The sequence below is a fragment of the Pholcus phalangioides genome, unplaced genomic scaffold (assembly GCF_987345545.1).
Source record: "Pholcus phalangioides strain wild (caught in Gottingen) unplaced genomic scaffold, Ppha-v1.0 ptg000007l_1, whole genome shotgun sequence".
NCBI classification, from domain to species: domain Eukaryota; kingdom Metazoa; phylum Arthropoda; class Arachnida; order Araneae; family Pholcidae; genus Pholcus; species Pholcus phalangioides.
In genome coordinates, this window is record NW_028301600.1 from 33,096,342 (window position 1) to 33,115,601 (window position 19,260).

General features: G+C 35.2%; 1 protein-coding gene and 1 non-coding gene across 2 annotated transcripts; both read left to right on the forward strand.

Annotated features, from left to right (window-relative positions):
- Nucleotides 1-234: 234 nt before the first annotated feature.
- On the forward strand, nt 235-19,033 carry LOC149085204 (UBA-like domain-containing protein 2). The gene is made up of 3 exons (XM_089233068.1): nt 235-663; nt 855-935; nt 18,254-19,033. Exons 1-3 carry the CDS (start codon nt 556-558, stop codon nt 18,467-18,469), a joined length of 405 nt encoding a protein of 134 aa, XP_089089194.1. The 5' UTR covers nt 235-555; the 3' UTR covers nt 18,470-19,033.
- TRNAS-GGA (transfer RNA serine (anticodon GGA)) lies at nt 11,268-11,341 on the forward strand. Its single transcript has one exon. It is a non-coding gene; the product is annotated as a tRNA-Ser (tRNA).
- Nucleotides 19,034-19,260: the final 227 nt, after the last annotated feature.

The following is a 19,260-nucleotide window of genomic DNA, read 5'->3' on the forward strand; positions in this document are numbered from 1 at the left end:
AGTGCGGGACGTATAGCTATCGCAAATTTTTTCGATATTACGTCATGTTACACGAGAAGAGTGACATCTGGCGAATAAAAATGCAACCACATTTCACCCCCCCCCATTCGTATTTGTTTTGCATAGAACAAATAGATGAAATGAACATTTTACGAGCGAGAATTTAACCCCTCACGTGACCTAAAGACTTGCAGTGCAAAACATAAACATGTAGTATACGCATGCGCATTTCACATCCTGTGTTGTTCTTTAACGTAACCCGTAGTGTTTGTTTATAGACGGCGGGTTAATTGTTACAACCTCGTATTTTTTTGTTTCTGTTTTGTTGTTGTTACATGTTAACGGTTTACTTTGGAACATTTTTTGTGTGCATTATTTGACGAATGTCGTGTGATGTATGTTAAAATCCCTCAACAATATTGATTTTTGATTGTTTAAATGTGCGTTCTACAATCGAAAACGTGACGTCATTAATATTCAGCCACACTAACAACAATCAACACGCTGCTGACCTCCTCAAGTGTTGTTATTCCCTCCTTGTTATTGTACAGAGGTATGGAATCTCTTCGTGAGCAAGTAATGATCAATCAATTCGTATTAGCTGCTGGATGTGCTCGTGAGCAAGCTAAACAGCTCTTGCAAGCGGCACATTGGCAGTTTGAGGTAAGTTCAACAAGAGAATCCTTGTTTACATTTTATTTTCTATTTACCTCACTGAAATTTGCGCGCTCTATAATAATGGTGTGAGCGTTTCATTGATGAAATGAATGCTCGTGTTATTAATCCTCGATGAATTAATTTGTATTTTCTCTGTATTTTATTTTACATTAGTTTTTGCTTATTCATTCTTTTAGACGGCGCTTAGTATATTCTTCCAGGAAGCTGCAGTGCCTAGTTGCCAATATCCGCCAAATAGTCGTTTCAGTTCAGTAAATGTAAGTGTTTTTTTTTTTTTTTTTGTGTGCTAATTATTACTATAACTGCTCCCCTGAAATAATTATAAAAAAACATTGTAGTTTTTGAATCCATGAGGTCCGGGATTCTACGTCGTCCCGGCATAGTTTTCCATGTTTGAGGTACGTAAAATTAGAATTATTCACAATTGTTTGGAACACCTATTTATTTTTATTAATATTATATAATAATCATTTACAGTGGAGCCACATATAACTATATCATCTGATATGCCCCCCCAGCGTCAAAGGTGGAATCTACTGATCTAATGTATAAATCCCCAAAGCAGAATGTTTTGCGATTTTCTGCAACGAGCCCTCAGCTAACTGAAAATGTTCTGCGGTAAAAATTCACATTTACATAATAGAGTTTTTCTATACTTTTCTTAAAATTCTTCCAGATTCTTCTGCGATGTACGTCGCACATTTCGGCATATTCTGCTTCGGGGGTATAAATTTATATATGAATTGACATCATCCTCATGCCCCCCAGACTTCCAAGTCTATCTCCGCCTATGGTGTGGGGCCTCACAAAGCACAAATTCCGGTGCGACTACACCTGTTGCACACTCCTTAATGGCCGCTCTGATTGCAGTTTTCAAATTTTTTTTATGACATGCTTTAAAAGAAAATTAATTTCTTGGAATTTGTACAGAATTTTTGTTGAATTTCAGTTGTCTCAAAAAATTCTTATACAGTGATTTCCCAAAGTGGGCAATATCGCCCACTGGTGGGTGATGGAATGGTCCCGGGCTTGCGATAGAAGCTACAGACTTAACATAGGATCCTATGGGTTCACTTGAGTTGGGGGGTGATGAGAGGAAAAAATTGCTGATGAAGGGGGCGATGGAATGCAAAGTTTGGGAAAATATGCAGTAGAAGCTTGATTTAATAAGTATCTTGCTACTACGAGGGATGTAATAACTTATCTGGTTTTAGTCTTAAATTTCAGTAAATGATATAAAGAGTCAAACATAAAACATGATTAGTAGTACCACAAAAGAAAGCGAGACACATATTGCACCACTGTCATTTTCTGCACACTAGTGCTAAATAGACCAGGACCAGACCATTTTATAAGAAATTTAAACTGGTGGGGCACTAGAAAAAAAGGTCACTCACGAAGCTGAGTAAGCTCCAGTTTGTTCGTACAAATGACATAACAGGTGAAAATTTCAAATTTTAGTAAAATTATTAATTAATAAAAATATTAATAAATTATTAATTAATAAAAGTAACTAATGAAATTATTAAACTCATTAATTAATTATAACTCTCTCTGTTAATGCATAACATATGCAAAACAGGGAGGGCGGCAATGTGCAAACTTGAAAAAAAGCATAAGAAATCTATCAGAAGTTTACAGACCAACCTCGATCAAAAATTATGCACTATGGGAATAATGACACATTGGCACTGATTCAAAACAATATAAAAAACATGTGAGGTAGAAAATTATTGCATGTACAAAAGAATGCAAGATGACATTGTATAGTACATGCAGAAAAATTATAACGTTTGATAACAAGAAAACAATCCAAAAAGAACACAACAAGAGATGAAGAACAAATATTCCATTTAAAAAAAAAATCTGAACAAAAAGTAATTTTACACAAGTCCGCATTTGCGAATAATAAATTCTCAACATAAAATTCCCGGTTATAATCACATCTCAAATTCCATCTTACGTCGTATAGCTTCTCCTAAAAAGGCGTTGACATATGGTCTTGATTAGTATTTTTTTTATGGTTTGTATAGGGTTTGTTATTACTGTATGGCCCCGCTTGAGAGTGACCATTGGCTACCTTCATCACAAAGAGATACTGTCACCAACACATCCCCAAAGACAGACGCCATGCCATTCTCCCCCTTTCCCCATCTCTAATTTTTACAAACATTTGAGATTCAATAGTGACGGAATCACTCTTCAAGTATTGTATACTCACATAGTGGGGTTCAGTATACACAGAAACACTCATAAAACCACAATACAGTGGAACATTCCTTAATACGAATCTCATTTATACGACTTTTACTAATTTACTCATTCATTATACACATTTGGCTTCGGTCGCAGTTTATTCCTATACATATTAACGTTAGGAAACCCTAAAACTCTGTAAAAGTTTCATTTCTGTCAATAGGATTTCAATTTTTTTTTAGGTAGCAAAAGACTTCACTGAAATGAATATTTTTACGAATATTATCGCTAGAAAAGCCATAAATTTTAGTCTGATTGTAAACTTATACATAAACATTCAGCAAGCTGATGACTTCCTTTAAAGTGGGCTCTAAAATGGTTTGTTTATTGTAAGTTTTTGAGTAATACAGAAATGCGGCGAGCCATAAACAAAATAATTTACATTTGTCAAAAGGCAACTATACTAGATATACACAGGGCCGTCTTAAGAGATTTGCGGGGGATCATGGGCCCCCGGGCAAATTGATTTTTCTGAGGCCCTATGAGGCATTCTTGAAAACTTTAACCAGATGTAATTTTTGTGAGGCCCCTTCTTCGCTTGAGGCCCGGGTGGGCCCATGCGTTAAGACGGCACTGGATGTACAGACCATACTACTACTTCGCTTACTATATGTTCCTTCCGAGTTTTTTCCATTGTGTTAGTGCTTTGTTTCCCAGTGTTATTCCTGAAGCATTTGCAACTGGTGTGCTGGTGAGAAAAAAGTACAATATTGTTCGTTCTTGCATTTCCAGTAGAATTTCCTTTGGTTGTGGTATCTTGCTAAGAAAAGCGTGGAATCAGCTTTTCTTAATTTCTGAAAAAAAGAAAAGCTTCTTTTGAGAGAACCCTCCCCTCCCCTTCTCTCTTAAACGTAAAATGAAAATTTCGACAAAAAAAATCTGGATCTATCAAAGAGTGAAACTTGTGAGGAAATTAAATATGCCGAGTTACTTTTAGGGACGGTTGCAAAAAAAAAAAAAAAAAAAAAAAAAATACAATAAAAATAAATCTGTAAATATAAACAGTGTTGCTCACAGAAAATCTTACAAATTTGTTTTCTTATTTTTCTTTTTTTTTTTGTCATTTGTAAAATAATCGTAAGAATACGGAAGAGAGGGATTAAAGTAAAGGCAAAGTCAACATTGGATTAAATTTATCAAAGAATGATAATCTCATGACCTTTCTTTTTTTCTTCATATTCAGATAACTTTTAAGCATAATCCGAAAGTTAAATAAATATGGGAGAATCAGGGCTAAATAAAAACTATGCCTGATTTACTGAGAAATTGAATTTTCTGGATGTTATGCCAAAACAGATATTTGGAAAGAAAAGTAATTTGCCTCCTCCGGGAATCAAACCCGAGTCCCATTGCATACCGGGCAAGTGCGCTAATACACCAGAGACACACTTTTCAATTCCTTATAACACGCATTAGTAGCGTGAAGCATTGAGTGGAGTCATAGCAGCCTCTCTTAACTACAGCAATTTTCGCCCAGTTGGTGTTTTGTATAAAGAGATGGTATTTTTTCGGCCTGAAATATACTGAGCCCGAGGTTCGATTCCCAAAGGAGGCAAATCACTTTTCTTTCCAAATATCAGTTTCGGCATAACATCCAGAAAATTCAATTTCTCAGTATATTTCAGGCAGAAAAAATACCATCTCTTTATATGCCTGATTTAGTCTCTCGAAAGTCGTATAAACAGGGTTCTCTCTCTCCATTCTGTATTTCTTGTTTTCTTCATTCCCCTCCCCAGATCTGGAGACCGACCACCCAATGTCCGAATTTAAATGGTTTTGAGCTATTACACTGATGTTTATCTATCTATATTGCTCTAAAATAGAAACCCAGGCATCTGATGAAAACCCAGTAACTTTAGATCCTTTCTACTACCAGGGTTATATAACTAAATCGTTTTCACTTTAATGAGCATAAAAAAAAACAATCAGTTTGTCTTCTTCATATTGGTAGGGTTTGAAGTTGACTGCTTCAGAAAAACAAGAAAAGGGCATTGCTCCACCAGTGGACATTTTTTTATCTTCACTGGTGGGGCAAATAGATAGGCTAGTGGGGCAAAATCCCCATCAATTAACATGCAAAAAAAAGGGTTGGTGGGACCTATAATTTATTACAGATTTCTAATGGCAACCTTTTTATACTCACCAAGAGGACCTTGGATATTCCCATAATTATGAATTTATGTGATGCACAGTGAAACCCAGATGAAATAATACTCTGTACACCAAAAAAAAAAAAAAATCACTAGGGCAGTAATTCCCAACCTTATTTAGGTGCCCCCAGAAATCGTGATGTCCTCTTCCATATCAGGAGTGCTGTGACTAGAATTTTTGACAAGAGGGAACTAGAATTTTTTTATTTTTGTCAACCTCATAAGGTCTACAGCAAAGATTTTTTTTTTTGTTATGTAAAAACTATTCTTTTTTACTTTGCATCCTTACATTTTGCAACACAGGCTTTGCCCCCCCCCCTCCACCTTAGTCTTCTGTCTCTTCTCGTAATTCTTGTTATTCAAAACATATATGGGGTGTCCTGTATATCCTGATGTGGCCTTTATCTCGTCAACTGTTCATTGTAGAAATATGGTTCTAATTCAAAAAATGCTCAAAATGTGTTAAAAAAATCACTGTACCAGTTTCGAGTGTCAAAATAAAAAAAAATCTAAATTTTTATATGGCTTCCCTGTCTTGTAACTTCGAGTTAAAAAGTTGTTGCCCTGTATCTCCCGAGGCCACCAAAAAAAAATCCCATGTTTCTAAGTGCAATATTCACAGAGATATTCGAATTAGAATACTGATATTCGCTAAGATATTTTGATTTGAAAATCAGGGAAAAGTTCGGAAAGAGCAGCAAAAATGAGGGAAAGTAACATTGTACATTCCTTTATGCTATTATTTCCAACTTTTTATGATTTTTGAATTCAAATATCTCAGCAAATATTGCAATTAAAAACCTGTATTTTTTTGGCCTCAGCAGAGACAGAGCAACCATTTTCTAATTGGATTTTTAGGATGGTGTCCATGCAAAAATTTAATTTTTTTATTAAATTACACACTGCATATCACTCTCGAAAGTGGTACACAGTGATTTTTAAACATATTTTGAGCATTTTTAAGTTGAAACCATATCTCTATGATGAATGGTAAATGAGATAAAGGGGCCAAATTAGAACTTACGGAACACCCTGTATATACTACTCATATTCACATTGAGGGAGCCAAAAAAAAGTTCTTTACTTACTTGTCAAAAGTGATGGTCTTTAACCAGGAATCGTTGGAGAGACTTCAGAGATGCCACTGGACTCTAATTTACCTGGGTCCCGGGACCCAGGTTATTTGAAAAATCTGGGCCCTTTATGAGTGAAAGTGGGTCCCTCTCAAAAAAATTTTATCTTGAAAACAATTATGCCCCCTCCCCCATAATTCCTTGGTATCTCTATGAATTTTCTTCCAGTATGCTCCAGGTCTTTGATCACCTGCTTATATTTCTTCGTTGAGACTGAGTGGTGGGTCATGTTATGGGTAAGAGGAGAAAGGTATCTGTGAATCAAGTATAATCATTTCTAAAAACATGTTCTATCCAAAAAGGTTTATTTACTTTCATTGTCTACTAGTAGGAAAAGCTTGCAAAGAAGCTCATTAGCACTGAGAATTTAACGTATGGAATTCCGCACATGTAATAAATCTAAAACAAATATACAGTTGATCCCGTTTTAACGTTTCTCCCATTTAGAATGTTTTTCCACTTAGTACAACTTATTTTCATGGTCCTAAAAATAAGTAATTCTCATTGCGATTTCCTGTTTAAAGTGTTTTCCTATTTATAACGTTTTTTATGATGGTTTTTGAAAAACGTTATAAGCAGGATCCACTTTAATTAACAGTTGAAGGCACACATTTATATATTTACTAATAATCAATCTATAAATTCCCTTCTGATTGATTTTACATTTCGTTAAAAATATCTTAGCATTTTCAATATCTTCTGATCAAATTTAAGGCAAATCAGGTTCTCTCTCAGACACTTATCTTCTCATTCCTTATTCATACTTTGGTTATCCTAGTAAAATGATTTTATTTTCCTTCCCTGATGGTCCACCATTCTGATCTGTCGCCATTTAACTGCCACATATTTTAACACCTGAATATGGGAGCTATGTCAGATTTGTGTTGGAGAAACTTAACAGTGTGCTTATGCGTGTGCCCCCAGCATTTGGCGTGTGTTGTGTTCAGTAGGTGGTTCCATCTATCTAGCACCGCAACTAGATGCTTTCTCAAATGGGGCAAGTACACATTTTGGCACACCCATGTAATGTAGAAGAAGCAGTAATAAAGGGTGAATTTGGTGCCCCCTCTAGTCCAGAGCCCAGGACACTAGGCCCGCCTGCCCCTCTCAGTTGCGGCCCTGCATCTATTCTCCAAACTGGTAATGTGTGCATTTGAAGTTCAATGTACGCATATTTGTGTTGTAGGTCTGTGTCATCGCCGTGGCAACCAGAAGTTTTTTTTCAAAGGAATAGCCAACTCAAAATTTGAAATCTTTAGAAAATCACATTTTTAGCCGATTACCATTGCGCAATCGCAAGTTCCAAACACGGATTTTCAGCAAAAGCAAAATTTGGGGGGAGGTTATAAGGGGCCTCTTCCTTTCCTTTCTCCCCCCCCCCCGGAGATCAAAAATTAAAAATATTTTTGTAGAGAATTAAAATATTTGAATAAAATATAATTTATTTTATACTATCTGTGAAGAATTAGATCATTGTGCCCCTCCAAAAGCCGATTCTCCTTACACACCCATGATTTCTGCGATGCGAAACGGTGACTACCGCATAGCAGCTAGATGACAAAACTGGATATTCAAGGTCGAGTTTTTACAGATTCGGTTCCACGATATCGGGAAGGTTTTACAATTTGAACGGGCGTTCCAATCCTTTACGATTTAAAAAAAAACAAAAACGAGCATTCACAATATTGTAGGAGCAAGACGAATTTACGACGTATAAACACGGTCTTTGAATGTCGGCCGATAGCCGCGAAAGTACCGTAATTTCCCGTATATAGCCGGAAGGGAGAAAATATGCAGGATAATAAAAATCCGAAATTTAAAAATTCTGTACAAGGCCCCTCATTCAGGGAAACAACCAAATATCCCTCATCTTATTCTTCAACAACCCGTGTGTATATCAATACAGTAGTGTACAAAGTAGTAAAACCAGTTTTTCAAGGTCGCGTGATCATGATCCACGGTAAAAAGAAAGGGGAAAAAGTTAGGGAGTTTTTTCTCTCTACTTTTTTCTTAGAACTAGGAAAGAACGCCTCCCGGAGGACGCATGAACAAAATTTTTACGCGTCCTTTTCCGAAATTCCGGGTATTTGACCATCACCACCTAGAGATAGAAGGCCTTCGCACTCTGCTTGAGACGTCAAGTAAGTAGTCCATTTTCCCTCAGAATATTCAGGGAAAAAATTTCCTGCTTGTGCCAGTATCATCATTGCGAGTAAAAGAAATGATTGGGCTCAGAATTAGCGATTTCTATGCCCCACATCCAATCACTATGTGGTATTTGTGAGTCAATCAGGTATATTCTATGCCAAAATAAGAAGAAACGAAATAGGATGCTGTGTTTCAAAATGGGGCAAACTTGCTAGGTAGTCTGAATGACGTTTATGGCAAACAGTGCAGAGGCCTTCTATCTCTAGGTGGTGATGCTATAATGAGCTTGTTATAATGAGTCAATGGCATCTCTGGACTTTCGGAGGCTGTGAACTTGAATGAAAAAACAATTGACTCTTCATTGTTTTTGCATTGCTATATACAGAATATTTTATAAAGGGGTCTGTGGCCGTCATTTTTCTACATTTTATTGGCACAGGGGGTCTGTGGATTTTATCTTACTGGCACAAACTGTCTGGGAAACACAAAATGTTGAGAACCCTTGTTCAAACCCCTTCAAAAGGAAACACTGAAAGCGAAAAACAAAAGTCGCCGCCAAGAAATTTCTTAGAAAGTATTCATTTGAACTTGATATAATAAATGGATGGGGGGGGGGGGGGGAGAAGGTTTCTGGAAAGTTCCAACCCTAAATAGAAAAACATATTCTCAAACTGTCCCACATTGGGAATCATGGTTGTGAAGGGATTATAGTTCCTCATCATGCGCCAACAAATCTATGCTTCCGATTCACAAACTGCTTAACTCTGAAAAAGATTGATGTAGTTATTAATTTGCATACATAATTAAATTAGTAAATTTACTTAATGTTATAAAAAATATACATTTGATATATCTAAAGCATAAATTCTAAGATATGATAAATTATTGAAGGAAAATTAGTTTTTTCCGGCTGGTTTTTTCCACTCTGGAAGAAACTGCCCAACCCTGCATAGACATTTTACTATGACATAACTTTTTTTTTTACAATTGTAGAATTAAAATTGAAAAAGATATAAATTATTTTCAGCAGAGCTGCACAAAGTTTGATTTTTTTTTTTAAATTTTAAATACCGCTAATAGGCATAGGCGGAGATTGACTTGGAAGTCTGGGGGGGCAAAGTCATTATTGCTGGGGGGGGGCACAGTGATGATGATGTCATTTCGTATATACATATATACATTAGATCAGTCGACTCCACCTTTGATGCTGGAGGGGGGCAATGCCCCCGTATCTCCGCCCATGTTAATAGGGCTTTGGCATTTAAATTTCTGAACCAGCTTGAAGGGTTAAGGAGGCAAGATGGCAGAGATGCCACTGAGAAGGTTAAACAAATTTTGACTTGGTAAACTAGTGATATTTCACAAAATGAGTTATAAGTAGGCTTTGTTATGCCAGAGCCTCCTATATGCTGAGCTTCCTGTTATTGCTACTGAAAAGGCGAATATTTGCTTTCTGTCATTGCAGAACAAGGCTGTCTTAATTAATTAAGGGGCTGGTCCAAGCATTTTTCTGGGCAGTTTTCATAAGTTTCATAATTATTAGCATATAAAATGACTGTCTCGCTCTTGTTTTATGTCAGTGGAGATTTTCCTGCTCTTTTACATTATTTCAAAAACTGGATTCTTCAATACAAAATAATTAAAGTGCAAGTTGATCTATTTTATATAACTTTTTATCTTTGAAATTAATTGTGGCTAGCAGTTGTGGAACAAATCGGTTGAGTTTCCATTATTTTTTAATGAAAGTTTTCATTGATATACAAATTTTTGAAATTATGAGCATGTTCATGCAACAAATTATGCTTGGAAACTGAAGTTCTGCTGTACATACTTCAACAATTGAATACCAATTGCGCTACCAATGAATGGTGCACGTGCACATGTTTGGGCAATTTTTTTTTATTTCAAAGCAGGGTTGTTTGGTTTGAACCATGGTTTTAACCAAGTGGTTTTTTTTAAAAAAACAAGTTTGGTTTTTTCAAAAAATAAAATAAAAGTGGCCTAAATATCAATCATTTTTTTCTCCTTGAAAAATATCATATTGGTTCATTATTAGCCAAAATGTTTCATTTTTACCACATTTTATATCCTTGGGGTACATTCTGATGGTATATCTTTAAATGACATAAGATTTTATAAGTGGTTTTTTTTCAAAAAGTCTCATAAAAGTGGCCAGAATATATATATATTTTTCATATGAAGTATCTTAGTCATTTAAAGTTATATATAAAAGCCAAAATTTCTCATTCTTACAACATTTTCTAACCTTTGGCTACATTCTGATGCTCTATCTTTAGCAAATTCATGAATAAGGATTGCATCACACATCTAAATGTAATATCTCACAGGGTTTCTCTTTCTCTTCACAAGGAAGCAGCAACAGTGACACCATCATGCTAGGGGCAGGTGGTCCTATAATCCAATAAAGACACCAGCATGTCCTTAAAGGACAAAAACTAGTGTACTAGTAGTTACATTACCTCACATACATTTTTATTTTTCAGGGCTCCCACTCGTCCTACTTTTTGGTAAAATGTCCTACTTTTGTCCTACTTTCTAGTTTTGGTTCTACTTTCCTTATTTTTTTACCAAATCCTATCGACGAAATTTGTGTAATTGATTTTAATTGAGCAGGAAATCATTGATATAAGGATGATGTCCCTCTCCGCTACCATACGAAGGTTTTAACAACTGGCTGTTGCGAAGATATATTTTGGAAAGAGAGAAAATTCAACTGCCCCTGCGGGGAATCGAACCCACGTCCTTTCACTTTCCGGGTGAACGCCCTAGACCACTAGTGGCAGCATCAGCAGTTGTGAGCGTGGCCTGAGTCTGGTCCGGCCGTCCATGTACGGTCCCTTTCAGTGTACACGAGCTTCAAGGAAAGATTGAGAGATTCTGTGCCTCTGTAGTCTAGTGGTCTAGGGCGTTCATCCGGAAAGTGAAAGGACGTGGGTTCGATTCCCAGCAGGGGCAGTTGAATTTTCTCTCTTTCCAAAATATATCTTCGCAACAGCCAGTTGTTGAAATCATTGATATATTGGCAAATATTACAAATGTTGAAGAATGCAATTAATGATTCTGCTAAAGCAGAAATTGTATCACTTTTAAGGTTATTTAAGGGGTGTATGTGGACCATTTGGTTTAATAACTTTTCATTTGCTTAGTTTGAGGGTTCAACAAGTATAGTAGTCATTAAAACTTCTGTCTGGATGGAAAAAATAATTTTGTATTTATTACTTCATGGTCTTGGACAGTAACTAGCATTCATCATTCAAAATTATGGTGCAAATAGATGAAACAACAGTTTGCATTTCAAAGCAGTTGGATACATAGGCCTATTCTAGGTTTGGTGATTCTGATTCTACCCAATAGCATTCAGTGGTCTTCTGTATTTTTAAGGCATGAAAAGGCATAAACAATATTTACAATGCTCAGCAAAGAGCTAGAAATGGAAGTGCTTCATTTGTCAAAAATGATTACACTGGCATTGAACAGTGAAATGTGAACAAATCCCTTTAAAAAATGATGGACAACACAGTAAAACTATCTGGTTCACCCTGCCTTATTTACATCGGATTTTGTAATCTACACATTTTGCACTTTAATTTTGAAAGTGGTCTCGAAGGAGTGTCATTCTTAAAAAACGTATGTCTTCAAAATTTGCTGCGCATTGTTGAAGAGAGTTGACAAGCTCTGCACTTTGGAAGACTCCAAAAAAAGAATGTAATATATATATGAGGAGAGACAGAAAAGAATTATCTGTGGTTGCTAGTACACTGTTTTGGCCAAAAATTGGTTTTGTAACCAAGTCATTTGTCATTTTGCTTTGGCTTGAGTCAATCTTATAAGATACTGAAATAGTGCTATGGAAAAAAAAATTAATTCAAAATTAAAAAAAAAAATGTTTAGGGATTTTTTTCCATTATGCTGTGATTATGTTGTCTAAGGGAGTTACCCTCTCCCATCCTACTTTTTAGTCCTGTGTTTTCCTACTTTTTCTCATTTTTTGAGTGGGAGCCCTGATTTTCTTTCCCATTAGAAGTAGTACATCTCTTCTCGCAGTCTTAATATTCAACAGTTGTTTTTTTTTTTATAATTTCACTTTTAAGCCCAGTTAATCAAGATTCTACTGTACAGTAGTAACAGATTTATGAAAAATAATCAGCTATATAAAGGGTGATTATAATTTGAAGTTTTGATTCCAAAACTATTCAATAAGAACTACTATTCAGAATGACTTGAAAATTTGCATGGATATTCCTGAAGCAATGGAAGTTTCTTTCGCAAAAGGAAAAAAAAGTGCAAGTAGTGCAAAATGTGCAAGATTAGATGATGCTGTACTTGGCCAGCAGTATAATCTATTTTGTGCAACCACATCATTTCGGCACTTCTACAGCATCAGTATGTGGATAGAACTTCTATCAAGATGCACATTGCAATACCGGCAAAGCAGCTACTGAAGAACCATTTTGACAGGATGCAGCTTAACCCTTGAAACTTCTGGCTGTGGGGGTACCTCAAAATGTTATAAACAGTGGTCAGATTGCAAACTTCGGTGAATTGTAATCTCCAGCACATCCCCTATATGTTAGAATTTCCTCAGGAATATTAACGGAGGGGGGGGGCACGTTTGGTTTAATAAAGCTGAATTGCAAGCACATCCACATCATGACTACGGCATACTCTGATCTGTTGTTGAACAAGAATTTTTGTGCTTTCAACCTCATAGCCAGAATACGGTGGTCAACATATTTAACATTTCTTAAGTAAGTTGTAGTTATTTGTTCAATTACTTCGTTTTTTGTGATGTTTCCATGAATTATGAGATCGTGTAATGCTATAATTAAGTTATAATTTTGCCATAACTGGCTATTGTTTCCATTCTGCGAGCAAATTTCCCACATGTTGGATGATGTCTTAATTTTATATTTTTAAGTATTTTTTCCCCCTTTACCAAATACAATTACATTTTTTCAGGAATGTTCATGTCAATTTTCAAGTCATTCTGACAATCGTTCTTTTTTTATAGAGTTTTGAAATCAGAACGTTAGTTAAAAGCACCCTGTATATCGTAAATCATTGCTAATTAATCTGCATTATTTATGCTTCATTAAATACATTATATGCACCTAATTTTTATTAGGCTTTGCAAAATAGCTTCCTAATTAAGCATATTGAAAGTAACTGGAGAAAAACCTTTATATATTATATGATTAAGAATAACATTTAAAAGAATTTTCAAACACTCAGTAATCCATTGAGTTAAGCAAAAAATAATTAAATTGCCAAAGTTAGTTTTTGTTAAAATGTAAGAAATATTGATTGATTAATTAATATAGGAATAGTGTTAATTACATTAATAAACATTTTATTTTAATTAATTATTAGAAGTTTGAATGATTTTTCAGAAATTTTATTGTTTTTAATGTTAATACTATTTAAACCAAAAAAAAACCTGGTTTAAACCAAAAAAAAACCAGGTTTTTTGGTTTTTCTTAAAAAAAAAAACTTTTTTTTTTACCAACCCTCTTTCAAAGACATACATAATAAAAGAAAATTACAAATTACAGTGAACAACGCAAAACAAAACAGTAGATGACACAAAAAAGAAAAATAAACATTCACCAGCATATGAACACATCATATAGGAAAGTATTGTTGCAAACGTTATGTAGAGGAGCAAAATATGCCCAAATTGTGAGAGAAAGGATACAGTACAATCAAGTGGTAGGTCAAATAAAATCTATTTCTTCTTCATTTACTTAAAGGGTTCCCAGCGACCTGAAAAGTTTAGGAAATGAAAAATGGTCAGGGAAAATTTTTAAAAAATTTCAAAAGTCGGAAATATGCAAATCTATATGTATAAGTGTACATGTTCTCTATACAAATCTACAATTTTGGGGCAATCTCTGCCAAATTTTGCATATATAGCAAACAGGAGTTGAATGATAGGCTACTTTAAAATTTTGTCAGATCTGGGCAAAAACTGTCTGGCAACAATGGTTTATAGACCTCAATAGGTATGTCCTCACTGGTGCGTCTTCTTTCAACAGCTTTCAACTTTCAATCTCGTTTTTTTTTCTTTACCGCTGAACTCTATCGCATGCCTCAAGTGGCGTGCCTTTTTTCTGTCTTCACCTATACGGCTAAACCTTTCAATTCAGATGCCGATGCAACTGTCGCAGTGGATGCAATTTCCACATTTTAATGTGAAAATATGTGAGGGGAAAATTGCTCTATAAAAGACGGAATATATAGACGAAGTCATTCTCAAATTTTTACAAATCACTATTGCTCATTCGCAAAAATCAGTTTTCCTTTAACTTTAATACCACTCGCTCGTCCTCAAGAATAAATAGTACTTACACTCTACCACTAATACACAAAACAATAGCTAGAAAACACTTTACATATATTATTCCAAAGTTCTATAATTCACTTCCTTTAAATTTAGATACGAATGTGTCTCTGCCTACCTACAAAAAATTAATTAAATCCTATCTCTTATCTGAGACTAACATAGAAAAACACTTTTGAACTTTTTTCTTTTTTTTTTAATTATGGTGTATATGTATTTAATTTGTTTTTTTTTTTTTACCTTTGAATTTATTTGTGTGTATATACATTTTTTTTTTCTCTTCACCTTGAGCTTACACGTCCTCAGCACTTTTCTTTTTATTTCCTTGTAAATTTTTCCTCCATGTTAATTACTCAAAACACCACCACCATGGTTGTCACTGTTTAATTATATATCTTGTTAATCCCCCCCCCTTTTTTTTCCGTTCCTATAATTCTATTGTGTATTATTTTCACTTTGTTAGACGATTTGTCTATGTATTAAATATCCAGTATGAGCCATTCCTGGCTCCTTGGGTATACTCTATCAATTGTATATGTACACTTTTGATGCTTGAATTAAAATAAAAAAATTTCTCAACTTCGGAATAAATTAAAAATTAAATCAAGTCGTTCGTCAACTTTACCCGAATATAGTCGAGTCAAAGAAATTAAGAAAACTGTATGCGTCTATTTTGCCAAGTCGTAATCTAATACGTATTTAAATAATTTTTTTCGTTCAAAATTATAATCAGCGCATTATTTTTCTCAAGTGTTTATTCATACATCAAAGCACTAAATCCGTGGTAATAGAAGTGAAAAACTTGAAATTTCCAAATTAAATAATTTTTCATAATAAAAAGTAGCAGAATATGATAGCCCAAGATGATCAGATTTAAAACATTTTCGCACACAATTCGAATATCAAAAAGGAAATTATTTAATATGTTGTTTCAAACAATTTTTAAACTTGAAATACCGTACTTTCGACAGTCAGTAACAGAAAATTTCCCTAGAAGAGAGTTTCTTGTACGCTCATCCCTAAACTCGGCGTGCTACTCGAAAGGTTGGTCCTGCGTACGCTTCTGGTTGCAGCTCTAATAATATTCATGAAAATAAAATCTGCATAAAACTGTACAGTTTTTGAGAAAATAGCGAAGATTTCGAGCGAAGAATTCAATAGCGAAGAATTTGGACACCAGTATCGATTGGTGAGGGACAATGCAAGGTTATGGTGTCGCAGGGAATTTTTCTCTAATAGGGTTGTTAATAAATGGAATAGCTTACCCCCGGAGGTAGTAAATTGTAACACAATTGACACGTTTAAAAAGAAATACGATAAACATGTTGGGGTAAATCGAGAAGCTATCCATTCTTAGAATAAGACAACCATAAGTATTCTTTATGGGCATTGTATAGTATTTTATCATGTGTATATATTGTTTATAATTTGTGTTAATTGCATTTTTAATGGGGTTGCTGTATTTTTGAAACATGACATCCATATTTTTATGGGCATCTTTTTATCAGCCACCTCGTTGGGCATTTTGCCTGTTGTGGCGTTGTATTTGTATTATTGTGCTGAAGGGCACAGTCTGTTCCTCATAAATTCGGGCCCTGTGCAAACATTAATCTTTTCCCTCCCCCCACCCTTTTATATAACGTTCTTTGAAGCAACTTTTTTCCAGTCTCAAGCACAATGCTTGTTCCCATCATCAAAAAGGATGCACCCTTATCAAGTTTGGCATACGGCTGCTTGAAATCAGGATGATTTTAATCGTTGAATGTAATTTGTACAAAGTGTTCAAATTGGGACGTTAATCAAGTACTCGCAAACATGAAATCGGACACGAGCATCAAGCACTTTGAAAGCACCACAGTGCCCGCGAGCAGCAGGTTGAATGTCTGCTACAGATTACAATTATGTAAAAAGTTTACATAATTACTCTCAAATTAAATTCCACGTTTGGAAATATTCTACGGAAAGGAAGGTTAAAAAAAATAAAGGAAAGAAAATCCAAATTTGTGGGCCTCCTAAAATTGCAAGGGCGAAGGGCACTTGCCCCCGTTTGCCCATGCAAGAAGCAGGCACTGGTAAAGGGGTCTTGCATCCGGTAAGGGTGATCCTCCAACAGTTGACTAAGTATTATTCGTGTGCCTCCACGAAATATTTAGAAAAATGTGGAGTCAAGAGTTTCAACAGCACGGTGGACCTCCGATGAAAATGATATTCGGAGGGCGTACCAATTTATATACTTTGAAAAATCATACCATTAGATCTTATTATCATAAATAGCCCCCCAACACATCTGGTTAAAGTTCTAACGCCGTGTCTGGGTGGCCCCGCGAAGAGCTCGTGAATTATTTTATAATTACACAGCAAACCTCCGTAACGCAAGCTCTTCGCCAAAACATGAAAAAGAAATCGACCAGCATTTTAACATGAAATTCTACCAAAAAATAATTTTCAAGATAATCATTTAATTTATAATTTTACAATTATAATTACCGTTAATTTAAATTTACCTTCAATAATATCACGTAATGCACTACGTGACCTGAAGCCTTCAAAAGTGTCAATATTTTTTTTTGTTGACATCAAAAATCGAGAAAAACCTTATGAAAACAACACTGAATCTTCACGAAAAGGAAAGGGAAATTGAACAAAAATCCAAACCTGGTGGAGCAGAAGGAAAAGGAATGCCTCTTAAAAAATGACCGCCTTTCAACAAGTTTGAGTCACGCCTGAGTGATTTACGACACGCTTGATGACAGGTGTGCCAGTGGAAAGCGCATTGACGCAGAAAAAACGCACCAGTGTAGACATAGCTAATAATGACCTTTGGGTTGTTTACTTTGGTTTCCATGGTTCCCAAACAATGTGTTTCAGATATGTTTACTCCTTTACAATGGTATATAGAGAAAATCTGGGTAGCGCCGGGTATTATAGCTATTATTTGATAAAAGTCAGGGAAAAAGTAGAAACTCAAAAAAAAAAAAAAAAAATTGAACTTGAAAGGTTAAGATTTTGAATTATATTTCTTCTGGGAAGTTTTGGTCAGAAAAAGTCTGGGAAATTTTTAAGTTTTGATCAGTGAAATGATCAAAAAGATTTTGCTGAGACCCCTGCATTATATTACAGAGTTACAGCAGGTACCCTAAGTTGCAACCATTCGCTAGAATGCCAGATTTAAAGCTGTGTTACATAGACTGTCAACATTCTGGAAAATCTCCAGCATTTCAGACATTTGCCAGCAGCAACTGATATTCGTGGTACAAGGTGCATGCCATTGTCAACAGAAGTCTTGTAAAGGTTTTTCATGGACTCCTACACAAAGAAATCAATTGGAGATAAAGGAGGGAAAAAATATATTTTTGAACAAAAGTTGTGAAAATACAGTTCTATCTGCTACATCATGCATACGTTTGTGACCATACGTTCCTATGTGAAATTGTGTTCTTATGCTATTCCTGTCTTCTCACTAAATTTGAATCATAAATTCTGAGTTACTCTGTATATTTTCTGATGTGTTTATTCATTTTTTTTAGATGTGTACACCTGCCAATACACCAGCTACTCCGCCCAATTTTCCAGACACTTTACTTGCTTTCTCAAAAATGTCTGCCACTGACAAAACATCTGGCACTCCAGCAGCAAGTTTTGCGTATTCTACATCACCACCCTTGAACAATAACAATAGTCATACCCATCCTACAGCAGTCACTGCAGCAGCCGTGACTGGGCAAATGCAATCACAGCGATAGAATCATAAATACTTTTCATTCTTGTTTTCATTAACCTGTAGTGGATCTCTTGTAAATTTTTTAGTCATTTTTTTAGGGGTGTGTGCGCAGAATAAGGAAAACTATACCTTTTTTACTTCAGATGACATCTCTAAAAATGAAGAAAACATGTGCTGCAAAATGTTTCCTAAGGTATTTTATGAAGCACAGGAAGCTGTGATTTGAGAAGCATAATGACTTTGCTGTAACAAAGTGATTTTCACAAAGTGCAATTTATTGACATTATAATCGGTTTTTGCATTCGTGCATGTGATCACCATTCATCATTATTAGTATCATCTCATCATTCTACATCAAAGCTGTACCTAGTCAGGTCATAATGAAAATATGTACATACTTTCAAATGACTTGTGTGAGCCATCTATTAAAGTGAGCCGCCTGGCAGTCGAGTGGTTAGGGAACTAGCTTCTCACTGTGCAGGTCTGGGTTCGAATCCCGGTTCGGGCATGTATGTTTACTAACACTAACAAATTCCCTGGACGGATCATGCCGATCCCTTGGGAATACGTGAGGATCACGTTATTTAAAAAAAATAAAAAAAAAATTGATGAGACTCTTATCACAAGTGATAAAAGGTTGTCTAATGAAGTTGTTGCCAAAAATAATGCATGCTTCTGATAGAAGCATTTTTGTTTTTGCTTGTAAATTTTGAGACTATAACACATCTTATTGCGACTGAGTCATTTAGAGAAGACCCAGAATTAGGAAAATATTGAAATGCTGTATATAATATGTATAAAAACACAAAAGTA